We start from the raw sequence: 12,601 nt of genomic DNA on the forward strand, positions 1-12,601 counted from the left end.
TCAGGAACTGGATTTTGGCTCTGTTCTTAGCTATTTTGGCAGTAACTAAAGCTGTATCCCATTCTGGCAACTCAGCTAACTTTGCTCATGGACCCCATATGTGTACTGTGGCCAGATGGGAAATACCCTAATGATGCCATCTGCTGGTGGTTTTGAGAAACATCATTCACTTAACATTGTGTACTTAATAAATCTTTATAAATTAATTTTTTTTATTAAAATTCTTTTCTCTTTCTCCCATCCTCTTCTCCTACCGGGGAAAAATAGAAAAACAAAAACTTTGTGACAAATAAGTATAGTCAAACAAAACAAATTCCCACATTAATCATGTCCCAAAAGTATGTCTCATTCTGCTCTCTGAGGCCATCACCTCTCTTTCAGGAGATGGGCAGCATTGGATAATAAATTCTTAAAGATCATCGCAGAATTTAAAGCTTGAAAGGATCTTACAGGGCATATAATCTACTTTCTCATTTTGGAGTTAGGGAATTGAGACCCCTAGACACTAAGTGATATTTTCACAGAGACACTGAAAGTTTTATTTCCTTCCCTTCCCAGCAGCATAACTGAAAATCGAATTCACTTCATTAGAATCATGCTTTTAAGTTCAGGTCTTTCCCCTTTTTGTATTACTTAAGTGAAAGTAAATGTAGGTAGCATTATGGCATAGGTAGAGGGCTGGTTTCAGTCCTAGGAACCTCTGGCACATGCTAGCCAAGTGGGACCCTTAACAAGTAATTTCACATCTCAATCCTTGGGCATCTCTGTCAGACTGTAAGTTGCAAATGGGTTGTCAGTATTGATTCATGGAAAGAATTTCCTGTTTGGAAGTTACCCATACAAAGTGAAATCTCACAGATTTGGGCCTCCTCCTCTAAAAACAAGTAGCCAAAAAGATCAAGTTTTCCTTATGCAATGACTTTTTAATTAAATCAACAATGTTGAGCTTAATATTTAGATGAATTGTTGCCAGTGGTGTGGGTGTATGACATGTAAATCCTCTTCTGCTAGATTAGAAATGGTGAAATGGAAAAAAAAAACATAAATGTTCAGTTGGCCTAATAATTCTACATTTAAACCATCTTCGGCCTTGCTAAATTTATGTACATGTTACAGATAGGATAAATACCTACTCTAGTACCACCTTAAGGCATGGTGGTGGTGGTAGGAGGGTGACCATGAGTTCTTAAAGGCAATAGCAGCACAGCCTCTGGGATAGTGTATGTTGGAAAAGCTTTGAGTACAGACCCAGAGAGGTTGCTGAGGTTCAGAGAAACTTGGCCACCATGGGAGGAGCTTTTGACCACCAAAACTCCCAAAAGACTTCACTGTCAGAAGAGATTGTGAGTTGCATTCTTTGTGGAACAAGCATCCACACTAATGAATCATACATCCTGAAATTATTCAAGGTTTAGCGACGGGCAGGAAATATTCATTGTCGCCCTGGTTAGTACCAAATCAGGCTAACTGTGATATCACAGTGCTGGGGTTAGGCATCTAGACTTTTTTCTTCCTAAGGGATTTTAAAGTCTAGGAAAAGGTATCCTGCAGAGTTTCTCTTCTAACTCTACATAGGAAGTGAACTGATTCAAGAAAAGGATATATAAATATACACTAAATAAATTTAGTATACTAAATTTATTGGTTTATCTACTTCATTTCAGGGTCATCAGGATCTACTCAAAGGAAATTAAAAGGTGGCAAAGTGAGTCCGACTAATTTCTCCACAAGTCCTAGCAGTCGATTATGTGGGAATATTGTAGTGCCAAATGGAGGCTTAACAGTACGAGATCCGGCAACTGGAGCTCAGTTTGTTCAGATTCAGTTATTGCAGGTAAGAGTGTATGATTAAGGTGAAAATGAGGAGCAGCAGAAGTTGGTTAGTGGTCTGAAGGTTAGGTCAAGTTTAGGTTTTATCTGGAAATAATAAATTAGCACCAATTTCATATAAAATGCCTGTCTTCTGCTTCTAGATATTTCTGTGGGTACTTGTTCCAGCAGAGCTGATGGCAGCCCATCCATTTCTCCTCATTTTGTTCAGCGATTGCCCGTGTCCTAGAAATTCTCCAGGAGGCTCTGTCCAAAGTGAGAGGTGCCTTCCAGAGGCTTCCAGAGCCTCTAATGCCTATGGCTAAACTCTGCATGAGCCATCATCTTCCCCTCTTTCCAGGTGTTTAGCTTTTGCATTGCACCACCTCCAGAACATAAATCTTTGTTAGGGATATCTTTCCATCATCTCCTCAAAGATTTCTAATTTCCTATTGTACTTCTGAACATTTTGGGTAGGGAAATGCAATAGCATCAGAGTCCAGTGAAAGACTTTAGCACAGACATTGAAAATAGTTGTTTTGCCTTTAGTCAGTGACTCATATCATCTACTGCACCAAAGGCAACCCAGCAAGCATTTATCATCCTCCTGTGCACTGGAGGGGCTACGTACGCCTTTAATTAGAGTGTCCAATGTGGTTTTCTTGATTAATTTCTGCCTGCATTATTCATGCAAGTCTTCTCAGAATTCTGATTTCTTTGTAGTCATTATATCTTACTATTCTGTAATAGTTCATTATAGTTATGAAATCATAAGCTTTTGGTCATTCCCCAGTTGAAGAGCATTTACTTTGTTTCTGATTCTGCTTCTACAAAATGTGTTGCTATGACTATAGCATGTGTGTGTGTCTGTATGTATGCTATGTCCATGTCCTTCCTGTTTTTGACCTAGCAATGGGATTTCTGGAGCAAATGGTCAAACATTTTAGCCATTGATTTAGCATAATTCCAATTTGCTTTCCAGAATGGCCATACCAACTCAGAGGTCCACCCACTGTGTGGTAATGCACTGACTTTTGCTCCCCTGGATCTCTTACAGGGAGGGAGGTCTAGCCATAAATTCCCCTTGTTGTACTTATGTCACTGATTAGAATTATATCCTTATTATGTCTCATAGTCATTGCAGTGAGGGTTTCAGATGGTCAGCATCTCTTTGGATCTAGACTACTATCTAATGTGTTAGCTGTCCCTGGCTTTTTTCAGGTTATTAATTAAAATGTTGAACAAGGTCAAGCACATATCCCTGGGACTCTCCACTAGATTTTTCTCCAAGTTGACATTGAATTTGCAGTAATACTCTTTGGGTCCAATGGAGAGGGCTGCCTGAAAGGTAGTAAGTTCCCCCTCATTTAAGGTTTTCAGGCAAGGCTAGATGACCAGCAACCTGGTACCTTGTAGAGAGAATTTTCTCCAGGTTGGAATAGAAGGTAACCTCCCTGAGCTCATTAAGAGTGAGGATTCTTTTTTGTCTTGGTATTATTCTCCATGCTGGGCACCTGGTAGACTCTCACTAAATAGGTATTGATTGATTAGCCTTTGAGGTTTCTTCTATATCAGAGAATCTGTGGGTACAAAGGTTGATGGGACCACCTGATGATTGCTTATTTAGGGCAGGTGGGTATTTAAGTGTTTTCTCACTTATCTTCATGTTCAACTTCCTGTTAATTGTCTTTTTTTTTTTTTTTTTTTTCGTTTCCGCCAAGAGATCATTCTTTCTACAGGGGGAAATAGTGGCAAAATCACAGATAAATAATTGAGCCTTCTCACTGTCATCTGTTTTTATCTGTCTATCCTTTCTTTAAACCTGATCTTTCCTCTGGCAGAGGTAATAGCTTCCCCTCCTTTTGGTAAGCCTTGGGGGAGACTACAAATGATCATTCAATGTTTAGGCTCCTGTTGTTCTTGTAAGACCCTGCTGCACTTTGAGATTCATCCTCAGTGGCTTCCCCCTCCTTCCATCTTCTACACACATCTTTAAAATTCTGACCTGATAGATTAGTTCTCTGAACAAATAAATTGATATCTTTAGAAAACTTCCTAGGAGGGGTCCTATTGGATCCTACTTATCCTTTGTGTAAACCTTTTGAAATCTGTTGTCACAGAATCATCTGGGAAGCATGTCAGATTATATTTGGCTTTTATCTTCTTGTGTATTTATGATTAATAGCTAATGTTTATATAGTGCTTACTTTGTGCCAGGCATTATGGTGAGTGTGTTTTGCAAATTTCCTCATTTGATCTTGACCCCCACCCTGCAAGATAGGTGCTATTTCATTTTACAAAGGAGGAAACTGAGGCAAAGGGAGGTTAAGTCACTTGGCAAGGGTCACATATGCAAAACTATCCATGCCAGAGAGTGGTCACTTGTTTCCACCCTCTCCCCCAAATTCTTATAATTTCCATCATAGTGACCAAATTTCTTCCTTTGTGCTTAGAAGCAGAGTCAGAAGTGCTATTCATGGTATTGCCACTTCTGTCTTTTGAGTAACAAAATTATCATTAAGGGGTTTGATCAGCTAGGAGCAGTTCCCCTTCTATCCAAGCAATACAAATAAAGAGACCCTAGATGGGAACAACTTAGTAGCAATAGAAAAGTAAAAGAACTAGGTAATTCTTATAGAAAAACATGTTATAAGACTGAAGATAAATTCACTAGGCTAGGGCAGCTAGGTGGCTCAGTGGAGAGAATGTCAGGGCTGGAGACGAGAGGTCCCAGGTTCAAATGTAGCCTCAGATACTTCCTAGCCATATGACCCTGGGCAAATCACTTAACCCCAAACTACCTAGCTCTCACTGCTCTTCTGTCTTAGAATTGATACTGAGACAGAAGGTAAGAGATTAAAAGCATTCACTAGCCTGTCACTTCTGGTGCTCCTCCCCTTACCTCCAGCCCATGTACAGACTTGAGGCTGTCCAGAAGACCCTGTGGCCACCATAACTTGGAGGTAGCTTGTTGACTTTGCCTCACTGGAGACAGCTGGGAGAAGAGAGACTTTGTGAAGAAGGTGGTGTTTGAGCGACATGGACAAAGAGCAAGGTTTTGTGAGTCAGAGATGAGGGAGGGTCCAGGGCCAAGGCATGGAGTGCCACATGGGAGGAGAAAGAGAGAGCTGACCACTTTGGCTGCTGGAGAGTTAGAGGTGCTGAGGCTGGAAGAGTGGATGAGACAAGGTAATGACTAAGTGGGACAATGACTTTTTGATTGAAGTAATACCAGGAAGCCAGGAATTTGAGCTAGTTAGAGCTTCACTTAAGGGAATCCCTCTGGCAGCAATGATGAGGAAGAGGGGAACAGAAGCCATCAGTGCAAGAAGTGGAAGCTGTCAAAAGCAGGAGATCCCAGGGTTCAATAAGCCCAAGAACATCAGTTATTTGGAAACACGAATATAATGAAATATTATTGTGTAGTGAAAAATAACGGTATGAGAAATTCAGATAAATAGCAAGACTTTTAGGAATTGCTGCAGAATACAGCAAAACTAAGAGAACAGTCTATGCAGTGACCACTATAATGAAAATATGCCTGAAAAGAAGTTGAACTCCAAGTCATTAGAAAAATCAGTGATGGCTCCAGAGAGCACTGCCCCTACCAGAGGCTAGAGAGGAGAGGCCCCTAGATGTGGGCTGATAGCAGGTATATTCATGGTGACTAAACTGGAAGGAGATAGTTGAGATGATTCTAATGTGAAGACAAAAAGCAATGGTAAGATTGCCACAAGTTTAGCAGCTGCCACTTTCTACAGAGAGGGAACTCCTGTCATTTGAAGTTTCCCATTGCTACCATGTGCTTCCATGCCACATTTGGGATCAGTTTTCCAAACTTTCCATTAAATTCTTTATTCTGTCCAGGGAGCCACTATTTCACCACATGACACATCAGTTCTGTTTCTCCATTATGTGTTTCCCTACTCCATTCCTCAGTTTCCTCTCATTAGTATCTTAATATATACTCACTATTTCTCCACTGTTTTTCTTTCTCCCTTTCTATCTCCTTCCTCTCTCTCTCTTTCTCTGTCTCTCTCTCCGTCTCTCTCTCTCCTTCTTCTTCCCCCTCCCACCCTCTCTTCCTCTCTCCATCTATCCATCAGTCCATCTAATCTATCTATCTATCTACTCTTCCTAAAAGGTCTGTACCCTTCAGAACCATTTTTGTCATTGGCTCCAGTTTACCAAGTCTCAGTGATAAACATAAGGTCAAATTTACCTCCTTAGGCCAAAGTTCTCAAGTCTATCCTTTTTCTTTCCCATGCACAGTGTATTTGAATGTAAGTGTATATGTGCATATGTTTTCCTGTTGACCATCTTCCCATGTATTATTTGTCATCTTTTCTGGTCATGTTCTAATTACTCTTTGACTCTGCTTAATACATCTTTGTGAAGAGTTTTATCATCCTCATTTTATTTTATTTTTTTAAACCCTTCCCTTCTATCTTAGAATCACTACTGTGTATTGGTTCCAAGGTAGAAGAATGGTCAATGGGGATTAAGTGACTTGCCGAGGGTCACACAGCTGGGAAGTGTCTGAGGCTAGATTTGAACCTAGGACCTCCCGTCTCTAGGTCTGATTCTCAATCCACTGAGCTACCCAGCTGGCACACACACCCCTCCCCCACCCCATCCCCCTCCATTTTACTTTTTAAAACTCTTCTGATCAGAATTGTAATACAGGAAGTATTTTCATATTTGCCTTTGGGGAGTACATTTCATCTGACCAACACCATGTCTTTCTTCTCTTTTAATTGAGTTCAGTATCTATATATGACAGATCCAGAAATTCAAGTCTTGTTCTTGGATACCATGTTCCTTGCAAGCTCTTTAGGCTCCAGATCTGTCTTTCATTCCTGAGGCCTCACTTTCAAATGTAGAAGTGAGGAAAATATCTCTAAGGACTTCAGTTTATTTAAGCAGTTGTTCCTTGGTCCTTTCTGCTGGGGCCCTTTGTCCCAGAATGAGTCACCAGAAGAGGGTAGTAAGGGTCAGTTGTGACAGCAATCAGGAGGCTCTATCACATCTTACATACTGGGAAGACAGAAGACCTCTCTTCTTTTCTTTTTAAACCCTTAACTTCTGTCTTAGAATTGATATTAAGTTTCAGTTTCCATTCCAAGGCAGAAGAGTGGTAAGGACTAAGCAATGGGGGTTAAGTGATTTGCCCAGGGTCACACTCGGAAATAAATGTCTGAGGTCACATTTGAACCCACAACCTCCCATCTCCAAACCTGGCTCTCAATCCACTGAACCACCTAGCTGCCCAAGAAGATCTCTTTTGCAAAGACAAGCACCTTGATTCCCTCAGCAAAGAATCATCAATTGCCTTTACCACCTTATCTATTCTTCTGGTGACCATTACTTAATAACCTCAAATTTTACGTCAGTCACCAAAGGCATATTTAGCATAGTAAATCGCTTCTTCCCAAGATGCATAATAACTCCATATATTTCATGCTGTTTTTATAAACTGTCATATTCTTATGTCCTTTAACCTGACAGAATTTAGAATTCTTTGTTAATTCATATACTTTTTTCCTCCTTTGTTTCTTCCTTGAAGTACTTCTTCCATTCTTTCAAGGAATGTTTTATTCTTCCTAATACAGCATACAGAAAAAGCAGATATTTACCCATCCCTTGTAACTTTCTCCAACTCAAGAGAAAGACCACCTTGGACTTTGTACACACAGAGTGTTATTTGATACTGGCTAAAACCCAAACATTCTCTTTAAGTTACTGCAAAATCCTCCTTCAACTTTGCTTAAAAGCCCTTTCCACCTTTTGGGGCCTCTCTTACCCTTTAAAGTTAATTGTGGCAAAGAACCCATTTGCCATGTTGACTCTGCAAGCCTCAGGTCCCTAAGCCCACATCATTTAAATCTGCCCCTGTGTTCCACCTTCTTTCAAGTTTCCTCACATCTTCCTGCTTTTTCCTGGCCTATGCTTTTGTTTTTTTTCAACTTCAAGAGCCTGGCAGACAGAAGCCAGGACATTTAAGGTTTGGTTTTGTGGAAACAGACTATCATTTCCAAGAAAGGAGATCTCTATGTAAACTAGTTGAGAGGAACTTTCTTGGAAGAGATGGGTTTGGGCTGAGTTTTGAAGAATCTGGCAAGTCTAGAAAAATGGAAGGGGGAAGAGGTAGGGTATTCCAGGAGGTGTATGAAGAATATAAACAAGCAGAGGCCTAGGAAGTCTGGGTTCAGGCCACTAGGACTTGCATCAAGTCAGTGTGACACCCAACCACCTAATGCAGAGTCCTGGGCAGCAGAGTGCTAGAGCTTAAGTCTAGAAGCCAGGCTTCCTCCTCTCAGCCCAGCATCGTCTGTGAATACACAGGAGGAGCTCTAAATGCTGACGAGTATGGTGACTGCTGTCTCCAGAAATTACCCTGGAAAGGGCCATGTGGGCCAGTGGGTAGGGCAGCACCTGGAGAGGGGATCTAGGCTTGAGTCACATTGCCGGTATCTGCTGGCAGTGTGGCAAGGCAGTGACTTAACCTCCCCCAAGTCTCTCTCCTCATTTGTCAAGTCAAGCTAATATTTCTTGTATCATTTCCTCTAGGTGATTGTCCATGACTCGAGAGGATTCAGGCAGAATATTTTATAAAACTTAAAGTGCTAGTGAGGGGGCAATCATGGCGCTTATTTTGCTCCCCCAGTGGAAGCTGCAGGAGACCCCAGAGGTCCCCTGGACCTTCAGACTGGCCCAGAGAAAGAGTAACTGTGTGGATGTAGCCGAGAGTACCTAGTGGGAGGCCCTGCACAGGCAGGCAGGGCATATTGGTGAAGGCAGCTTCAGGGAAATTGGGATTTGACATTAATGGGGTCGTCCTCCAGATGCTGTCCTTCACAGGCCACCCCCCCTCTCCTTTGTACCAGCCCCTCCTGTTAGGAAGTATGAAACACATCATTGAGGCAGTGAAGCACCCAAGGCGTCAGCACAAGAACAGTGGCTAGAACATGGCCCACAACTGCTTGTGGAAACAAATCAATGAACTAGTATGTCAGTTGGCCTGCAGCAGCACTTAAGCAAGTGTGATGGGCAGACAGGCAGGGACGGTGATTGAGGAAGAAGTCACTCTGGATCACGTTGGGGAAGTCATGTAGCACTTCTATAATTTCAAATGGCTCCTTCCTGCAAAAGCCTGCTTTTTTCAACAATTAATTCTTGTCTATTGTTGTTATATGGCTTTGGGTCATGAAACACTGATTTCAAAAGAATTAAAATAACCAGAAACCCAAAGGATGATGGAAAGATACATGATGGAGTTAAGCAGCTTGAAACATTTTATCAGTGATGGCTTGTGTGCATGCAAGACAAAAAAATGCAATGAGAACAAGACAACTGATGGCACCTGGAGTTGTGGTACCTTGGTAGCCCCAATCTAGTTCACTGGTTAGATTGAGGGGACATCGAGTACTGAGGTGCAGAATGGAGAGCTACAGTCTGCATTGGTGCAGAGACCTTCCAGAGCACCAAAATAAAGATGTGGGGGAGCTAAGAGGAGGCAAAGTAGGGGAAGAGGTTATGGTAGTAGGAATCAAGAGCTCATTTGAAGAATTTTAAGGGCATTAGAAGAGTGAGGTCAGGAAGAAGTTAATATGGGAATTGAGGAAAAGTATTTTGAAGGTGAAGTGGCTTGGGTAAATCTTATTCTCCAGGAAAAGTCTTGCCACTCAGAGAAATAAAAGGTGATAGATTTCAGGAGGCAAGAAGGGCTAAGGACTGGGTTGCAGATAAAATATTTGTTTAAATTTTATTTTTTCCCATTGTTGAACATTTGTTTTGTCTCTGTCGCTCCAACTAAAAAGATAAATAAAAACAAAATTTTTTTAAAAAAATTTTATTTTTTAGAAAAATTTTCCATGGTTCCATGATTCATGTTTTTACTTTCCCCTTCACCCCCTCCCTCCTTCATTCACCCTCCCCCCATAGCAGATGCGCATTTCCACTGGTTTTAACATGTGTCATCAATCAAGACTTATTTCCATTTCTTCTGTGTTTCCACTCCTGTAGTTCTTCCTCTGATTGTGGGTAGCATTCTTTTCCATAAATTCTTCAGAATTGTCCTAGGTCATTGCATTGCTGCCAGTACAGAAGTCCATTACATTCTATTTTACCACAGTGTATTGGTCTTTGTGTACAATGTTCTTCTGGCTCTGCTCCTTTCACTCTGTATCAATTCCTGGAGGTCTTTCCAGTTCACATGGAATTCCTCCAGTTTATTATTCCTTTGAGCGCAATAGTATTCCATCACCAGCATATACCACAATTTGTTCAGCCATTCCCCAATTGAAGGGCATATCCTCATTTTCCAGTTTTTTGCCACCACAAAAAGCGCGGCCATAAATATTTTCGTACAAGTCTTTTTATCTATGATCTCTTTGGGGTACAAACCCAGCAATGGTATGGCTGGATTGAAGGGTAGGCAGTCTTTTAGAGCTCTTTGGGCATAGTTCCAAATTGCCATCCAGAATGGTTGGATCAATTCACAACTCCACCAGCAATGCATTAATGTCCCAACTTTTCCACATAACCTCCAACATTTATTACTCTCACCTGCTATCATTTTAGCCAATCTGCTAGGTGTGAGGTGGTACCTCAGAGTTGTTTTGATTTGCATTTCTCAAATTATTAGAGATTTAGAACACTTTCTCATGTGCTTATTGATACTTTTGATTTCTTTACCTGAAAATTGCCTATTCATGTCTCTTGCCCATTTATCAAATGGGGAATGGCTTGATTTTTTATACAATTGATTTAGCTCCTTGTATATTTGAGTAATTAGACCTTTGCCAGAGGTTTTTGTTATAAAGATTTTTTCCTAGTTTATTGTTTCCCTTCTGATTTTGGTTGCATTGCTTTTGTTTGTACAAAAACTTTTTAATTTAATATAATCAAAATTATTTTACATTTTGTAATTTTTTTCTAACTCTTGCTTGGTTTTAAAATTTTCCCTTTCCCATAGATCTGGCAAATATACTATTCTGTGTTCTGTGTTCACTTAATTTACTTAGAGTTTCTTTCTTTATATTCAAGTCATTCACCCATTCTGAATTTTTCTTGGTTTAGGGTGTGAGATGCTGATCTAAACCTAATCCCTCCCATATTGTTTTCCAATTTTCTCAACAGTTTTTGTCAAATAGTGGATTTTTGTCCCAAAAGTTGGGCTCTTTGGGTTTATCATACACTGTCTTGCTGACATCATTAACCCCGAGTCTATTCCACTGATCCTCCCTTCTATCTCTTAGCCAGTACCATATTGATTTAATGACTGCTGCTTTATAGTATTGTTTAATATCTGGTACTGCTAGGCCACCTTCCTTAATGTTTTTTTTCATTATTTCCCTTGATATTCTTGATCTTTTGTTCTTTCAAATGAACTTTGTTATAGTTTTTTTCTAATTCAGTAAAAAAGTTTTTTGGTAGTTTGATAGGTATGGCACTAAGTAGGTAAATTAATTTGGGTAGAATGATCATTTTATTATGTTAGCTCCCATGAGCAATCAATATTTTTCCAATTGTTTAGATCTAGTTTTAATTGTGTGGAAAGTGTTTTATAGTTGTGTTCGTATAATTCCTGTGTTTGTTTTGGTAGATAGATTCCTAAGTATTTTATATTGTCTAGGGTGATTTTAAATGGTGTTTCTCTTTCTACCTCTTACTGCAGTAATGTGTTGGAAATACATACAAATGCTGATGATTTACGTGCATTTATTTTGTATCCTGCAACTTTGCTAAAGTTGTTGATTATTTCTACTAGCTTTTTAGTTAATTCTCTAGCATATTTTAAGTAGACCATCATATCATCTGCAAAGAGTGATAGCTTAGTCTCCTCATTGCCTTTTTTAATACCTTCAATTTCTTTTTCTTCTCTAATTGCTACTGCTAGTGTTTCTAGTACAATGTTAAATAATAGAGGTGATAATGGACATCCTTGTTTCACACCTGATCTTATTGGAAAGGCTTCTAATTTATCCCCATTGCATATGATGCATTTTGATGGTTTTAGATATATACTGTTTATTATTTTTAGGAAAAGTCTTTCTATTCCTATACTTTCTAATGTTTTCAATAGGAATGGATGTTGTATTTTGTCAAAGGCTTTTTCAGCATCTATTGAGATAATCATGTGTTTTTTGTTGGTTTGCTTGTTGATATGGTCAATTATGTGAATGATTTTCCTTATATTGAACCATCCTTGCATTCCTGATATAAATCCCACCTGATCAAAATGAATAACCCTTGTGATCACTTGCTGGAGTCTTTTTGCTAGTATTCCGTTTAAGATTTTTGCATCTGTGTTCATTAAGGAGATTGGTCTGTAGTTTTTTTTCTCTGTTTTTGATCTACCTGGTTTTGGGATCAGTACCATATTTGTATTATAAAAGGAGTTTGGTAGTACTCCTTCTTTGCTTATTATGTCAGATAGTTTGTATAGTATTGTAATTAGTTGTTCTTTGAAGGTTTGATAGAATTCACTTGCGAATCCATCTGGTCCTGGGGATTTTTTCTTAGGGAGTTCTTTGATGGCTTGTTCAATTTCTTTTCCTGATGTGGGATTATTTAAGTATTCTATTTCTTCTACTGTTAAGCTAGGCAATTTATATTTTTGTAAATATTCATCCATCTCCCCTAGGTTGCTATATTTATTGACATATAATTGGGCAAAATAGTTTTTAATGATTCCCTTGATTTCCTCTTCATTAGAGGTGAGGTTTCCCTTTTCATCTTTGATACTGATGATTTGGTTTTCTTACCTTTTTTTATTAGATTGACCAAT

At 39.5% G+C, this 12,601-nt stretch overlaps 1 protein-coding gene across 1 annotated transcript in view; it reads left to right on the top strand.

The window, feature by feature from the left end:
• ZXDC (ZXD family zinc finger C) overlaps positions 1-8,774 on the top strand; it is a 39,130-nt gene extending 30,356 nt beyond the window's left edge. Inside the window, 3 exon segments of the mRNA XM_044676105.1 lie at positions 1,665-1,834; positions 8,477-8,558; positions 8,710-8,774. Of these exon segments, the coding sequence (XP_044532040.1) occupies positions 1,665-1,834; positions 8,477-8,558; positions 8,710-8,774 (317 nt within the window).
• Positions 8,775-12,601: the final 3,827 nt, after the last annotated feature.

This window comes from Gracilinanus agilis, chromosome 1 (genome assembly GCF_016433145.1).
Source record: "Gracilinanus agilis isolate LMUSP501 chromosome 1, AgileGrace, whole genome shotgun sequence".
NCBI classification, from domain to species: Eukaryota; Metazoa; Chordata; class Mammalia; order Didelphimorphia; family Didelphidae; genus Gracilinanus; species Gracilinanus agilis.